The sequence below is a fragment of the Sminthopsis crassicaudata genome, chromosome 5 (assembly GCF_048593235.1).
Source record: "Sminthopsis crassicaudata isolate SCR6 chromosome 5, ASM4859323v1, whole genome shotgun sequence".
NCBI classification, from domain to species: Eukaryota; Metazoa; Chordata; class Mammalia; order Dasyuromorphia; family Dasyuridae; genus Sminthopsis; species Sminthopsis crassicaudata.
In genome coordinates, this window is record NC_133621.1 from 289868740 (window position 1) to 289874739 (window position 6000).

At 40.0% G+C, this 6000-nt stretch overlaps 1 protein-coding gene across 1 annotated transcript in view; it reads right to left on the reverse strand.

Annotated features, from left to right (window-relative positions):
- Nucleotides 1–5462, reverse strand: part of PAH (phenylalanine hydroxylase) — a 71318-nt gene extending 65856 nt beyond the window's left edge. Inside the window, 2 exon segments of the mRNA XM_074271412.1 lie at nucleotides 466–573; nucleotides 5294–5462. Coding sequence (XP_074127513.1) covers nucleotides 466–573; nucleotides 5294–5341 — 156 coding nt within the window. The 5' untranslated portion in view covers nucleotides 5342–5462.
- Nucleotides 5463–6000: the final 538 nt, after the last annotated feature.

Consider the following 6000-nt stretch of genomic DNA (forward strand, 5'->3'; position numbering starts at 1 on the left):
TATTTATGAACTGAAATTGAGTGAAAGAAATAGATCCAGGAACAAATATACAAAATGACTACCTCAATGTCAATGAAGTACAAGAAAACACAATTGAATTATTTAACCAAATGTTGGTCATGACCAAACTTGTCCCTAAGGAAGAAAGAAAATTTTCCTCTCTCCCTTTTTGTAAAGGTAGAAAGGAGACTATCACAAACACTGGAAAATCTGATGGGTTCATTGGTTTTCCTGAATTAGATTCCTTTTTTTTTCTATATTTATATATCTATATCTATATATCAAAAAAAAAAATATATATATATATACACACAAGAAAAAGCTCATTGGTTAGGGAATGAGATGTAGTTAAAAATAAAAACAACATCAATTTTTAAAAAAAATTAGAATGTATCTTCCAGCTAAGATGTTTGCTGTGTTCATGGTCAATGTCAAAAACAAAACAAAAATCTGCAGAGTTCTTACCTCAAATAGACGTAAGACTTTGGCCAGAGCCCCAACTTCTTCTTTGAGAGAAAAAATCAGGGATATTGCACCATTCTGGTTAGTGTTATCACCAATGTAGCTAGTTTCCTATGGAGTTAAACAAAAAAATAAGACTGTTAAATTGCTTTGGTCCAAAACCTACTAAGTCATTCCTTTTCTCAAGGCCTTGGAGACTATGAGCAAGTGCACTTATCATATGTATATTTGGACTATGACATTCAGATGTGAAGCAAAATAGTTTTTGTAGAAGGAACATTAGGACATAAACAAATAGCAGTTTCCATAAGGGAACAATTATATTTAATCACACCATGTATAGAGGTCTGAGAATCAGTAAGAGCTGCCTCACCACATACTGGCTCTGTGATTCTGGGTGAATCAACACAACTTCTCTGAGTCTCTATCAACTATCATCTTCTTCTTCTTCTTCTTCTTCTTCTTCTTCTTCTTCTTCTTCTTCTTCTTCTTCTTCTTCTTCTTCTTCTTCTTCTTCTTCTTCTTCTTCTTCTTCTTCTTCTTCTTCTTCTTCTTCTTCTTCTTCTTCTTCTTCTTCTTCTTCTCCTCCTCCTTCTCCTCCTCCTCCTCCTCCTCCTTCTTTTCCTCCTCCTCCTCCTCCTCCTTTTCCTCCTCCTCCTCCTCCTCCTCCTTCCTTCTCCTCCTCCTCCTTCTTCATCACCATCACTCCCACTGTCATCATCATCTTCACCACAATCATCTTCTTCATCATCATAACAGCAACAACAATATTCATATCGAGCTGAAGCCACACAGTTTTGAGGTTAGAGTGCTAAGAAGGGAGTCAGAAAGATCTTTCTTCATAAGATAATATGATCTTAGATAAAGATCTAGCCTTTAACAATCCTCTAGTCCAGTCCCTCATTTTATCTGAGTTACTGAGATCCAAAGAGATCAACTAAAGCCACATAGGAAGGAAGCAGCAGACTCCAATCCATGTCTTGAGGCAGAGCTGACCAGGCTAGGGGTTGTGAAGGTGATAATATCTTAGACTGAAATCTGGCCTTCCTTTACAAGACAATATGCTCTCGAGGGCATAACCCTCAGCTGCTGAGCTCCTGCCTTGGGACCTTTCCGTGCCCTCTACATCTAAGTGGTCACAGTCAACTTTCTCTTAAAGATTAGTCACTTTTCCAGTCAAGCTCAACTCCCCATGACTTCATTTAAAGTTTCTTGGCAGAGATACTGGAATGGTTTGCCATTTTCTTCTCCAGTTCATTTTACTGATGAGGAAACTGAGGCAATCAGTTTAAAGTGACTTGTCCAGGATCATCAAGCTAGAAAGTCTTGCTATTTCCTTCTCCAACTCATTTTACAGAAGTTAAAAGTGAGGCAAATGGGGTCAAATGACTTCAGAGTTGCATAGCTAGTAAATATCCAAGACCACCACTCCATCCATTATGTCCCCTGGGGACCTGTAAGTGGTTTGATCCAGGGCAAAGTCTTCGTGTTGTTCCTCCTGGTCTGAGCTCTCCAATTCCTTCTGGGTTTGGGTCCAAACAAGAAGAAATTCTGGTAGACTCTTCCCCCTCTGGGCCAGCTAGAAAGCTCTGCTAATTTTGAGTGCAGAACTGTGGGCTTCCCTTTGGTCGTTAAGCCTCTGCATGGCTCCTCACCAGAAATGTTCTATCTATTGTACCACCTAGCTGTTCTGAGGGAGCTTACATTCTCTGTCTCTCTCTGTCTCTCTCTGTCTCTCTCTGTCTCTCTCTCTCTCTGTGTTGGTCTCTGTCTGTCTGTCTGTCTCTCTCTCTGTCTCTCTGTCTCTTTGTCTCTCTGTCTCTCTCTTTCTGTCTCTCTGTCTATCTCTGTCTGTCTGTCTGTCTCTTTCTCTCTTCTTTCTCTCTCTCTCTCTCTCTCTCTCTCTCTCTCTCTCTCTCTCTCTCTCTCTCTCTCTCTCTCTCTCTTTCTCTCTGTCCCTCTCTGTCTCTGTCTCTGTCTCTGTCTCTCTCATTCTCCCCTCTCTTTTTTTTTCTTCTTTTTTTTTTAAGCAATCAGACTTGTCCAGGATCATATAGTTTGTAAATATAAAGTATCTGAAGTTGAATTTGGACTCAGGTCCTCCTGACTCCAGGACCAGTGCTGTATCTACTGTAGTACCTCGCCCTCCTTAGGGAGCTTAAGTTCGACTGGAGCAGGGGATGTCATGGCAACAACTTTCAAGCCTATGGCCAGAACATGACAAGGTATCACATCGGGTTTTTGTTGGGGATGGTGAGAGGACAAACTATATGGGAAGTAATTTCAAGGTGGGAAGGCACTCATTCCTAGAGAGAATTAAGATAGTAAGTAATATTTGAGCCAAGTATTGATTCCAAGAGCTGAAAAGCCTGGGCTGAAGGAAAGCCCATAAGAAGGCAAAAGTATAGGGTGAAAACAAGTGGATCATTTTAATTAAAACACAGAATATGCAAGAGGGAGCAACAGAACAAAAACTTGGAAAGATTGCCTACAGCCAGAATGGGAAAGACTTCAAATACCCAATCTGTATTTTACTTTAAAGGTAAAAGAGAACCATAGAAAATTCTTGAGCAGGACAGTGAACATGATCAGATGGGTGCTTTAAGAGGATAAGTTTCCTATTTTTACCATCAAAGGTTCTGATAAAGGCCTCATTTCCAAAATATATACAGAATTGACTCTAATTTATAAGAAATCAAGCCATTCTCCAATTGATAATTGGTCAAAAGATATGAACAGACAATTCTCAGATGAAGAAATTGAAACTATTTCTAGCCATATGAAAAGATGCTCCAAGTCATTATTAATCAGAGAAAGGCAAATTAAGCCAACTCTGAGGTACCACTACACACCTGTCAGATTGGCTAGAATGACAGGGAAAGATAATACCCAATGTTGGAGGGAATGTGGGAAAACAGGGACACTGATACATTGTTGGTGAAACTGTGAATACATCCAGCCATTCTGGAGAGCAATTTGGAACTGTGCTCAAAAAGTTATCCAACTGTGCATACCCTTTGATCCAGCAGTGTTACTACTAGGCTTGTATCCCAAAGAGATCTTAAAGAAGGGAAAGGGACCCACATGTGCAAAAATGTTTGTGGCAGCCCTTTTCGTAGTGGCCAGAAACTGGAAACTAAATGGATACCCACCAATTGGAGAATGGCTGAATAAATTGTGGTATATGAATATTATGGAATATTATTGACCTGTAAGAAATGACCAGCAGGATGATTTCAGAAAGGCCTGGAGAGACTTATATGAACTGATACTGAGTGAAATGAGCAGGACAAGGAGATCATTATATACTTCAACAACAATACTATATGATGATCAATCCTGATGGACGTGACTCTTCAACAATGAGATGAACCAAATCAATTCCAATAGAGCAGTAATGAACTGAACTAGCTACACTCAGCGAAAGATCTCTGGGAGATACCTATGAACTCTGGGAGATTACTATGAACCACTACATAGAATTCCCAATCCCTCTATTTTTGTCTGCCTGCATTTTGGATTTCCTTCACAGGCTAATTGTACACTATTTCAAAGTCTGATTCTTTTTGTTCAGCAAAACAACTGTTTGGACATGTATACATATATTGTATTTAATTTATAAATTTATACTTTAACATATTGAACATGTATTGGTCAACCTGCCATCTGGGGGGAGGGGAAAGGAGGGAAAAAATTAGAACAAAAGGTTTGGTAATTGTTAATGTTGTAAAATTACCCATGCATATATCTGGTAAATAAAAACTATTTAAAATACAATAGCCAATAAAGGATTTCATGGCTATTGCTGACCATTAGGGCAAAACTTATTTTACATGGAAAACCAAGTTTTATTTTACAAGGACCTAGCTTGGGACAGTGGGAAACATCATGGAAGGAAGATCTGCCAGCAAAGATTCGACTTTTAGAACTGTAAAAGGCCCCATTCAGATAAGGATATTAAGACCCATTAAGTGACTTGCCCAAGATGACTCAGCAGGGCTGAGATTTGAACTCTTCATTTTTTATTTCATGTTATTACAGTGTTCCTTTGCTCTAGGCCCATATTGTTAACTACCTACTGGCTCACGTCCATAAGTATTCCCCTCCCTTTACCTCAAGCTGGTCATATTCAAAGCCAAGTCTATATTCCCTAAATAAATCCTCCTTGTGATCTCATCCTTTCTTTCAGTGGAAATCAGTTCTCATGCCCTATCTTTAAAAAAAAAAAACAAAAAAATCACCTTCAGAATTACTTTTGACTCTTTCCTTTTCCTTACCTCTCATGTCCTTTTCGAGTTATGAATTTCCATAAATTAATCCTTCACAACATTTGTTCCCTACGCTAGCCACTTTCCTGCTTCTAAATCATCAATCACATTGCTTTCAGGGATGATCGTTATGCAAAGATCTTTTCATGTTATTCTGCTCAAAATTCTTCAATGGCTTCCAACTGTTCATCATTCAAGGCCTCCAAATAATCTGTCACAACCTTACTTTTCCAATCCGGTAATACTCCCAACAAATTGGCCAATTTCCCTGATCCTCTATAATTTCCCACCTACAAACTTTTGCTCACCATAGTCCCTCTCTCTGGAAAGCCCTCCCACTTTCTAATCCAAACCCTAAACTATAAACCCATTTCAGATCTTACTACGCCTTGTCCAATCCTTCAAACTGGTAATAATTTCTCTTTCAAATGAAATTCACTTTCCTTTTAGATAGGGTCTAACCTGGGAATAATCAGAGTAATCTGTCTCAATTCTTCCATGGGATAAACAAAGCTGCCTGGGAATGTTGGGAATAAATAGGGGAGTCCCAGAGTTATGCTCACCGAACTTCTCCTCTCAAACCCGATACAGCCCACAGAGGCAGTGGACATGATTGCTCCTCCTCCAAGGCAAAGTCAGGGCTTCTAGGAACTAGAGCCAGAGGAGACCAGCTTTGCTGGGACAGCCCAGGGCAAAGGTATTTCAACTCTGTGGGAGGGGGAGGCGTTGTCCTGACGCAGAAGGCCAAGCCCCAGCCTCTCCCCCTTTTCCCCATCTCGGCTACTCCTCCCCCCTATTTCTGCCCTTACTTATCCCCCACTTCCCACACCTGCCCTATCACAGCTTCTCTTCCTTCCCACCCCTTTCTCTCCTTCCTTCCTCCAGGAGCTACCCATCCCCGTGGAGAAGACAGCTCCAAGTACCATATTGGGGCACTGATGAGTGGGTGAGAATCCTGAGTTCTTTTCTAGGCAATCTCTCAGGATAATCTTTCCATTTCTGAGCCATGAACTTAGTGCCAGAGGAAACTGAATCCCAAATAATATCTTTTTTTATTAAATTTGCTCAAGAATACATAGATGGCACATGGAAGAGCAGAAAGATAATGTTTTCCAACCTTGTGTATCAATCAGCCCAGGAAGAAAACACACACTCTGAACTCCTCTCCAATTTAAACAGTCCTTACAGAAGCTGGTAAAGATGGAGACCTTAGAAATCATTTTTTTCCATTCTAACAAAAAGAAACTTCAATAGCAGCACAGAGATGCAA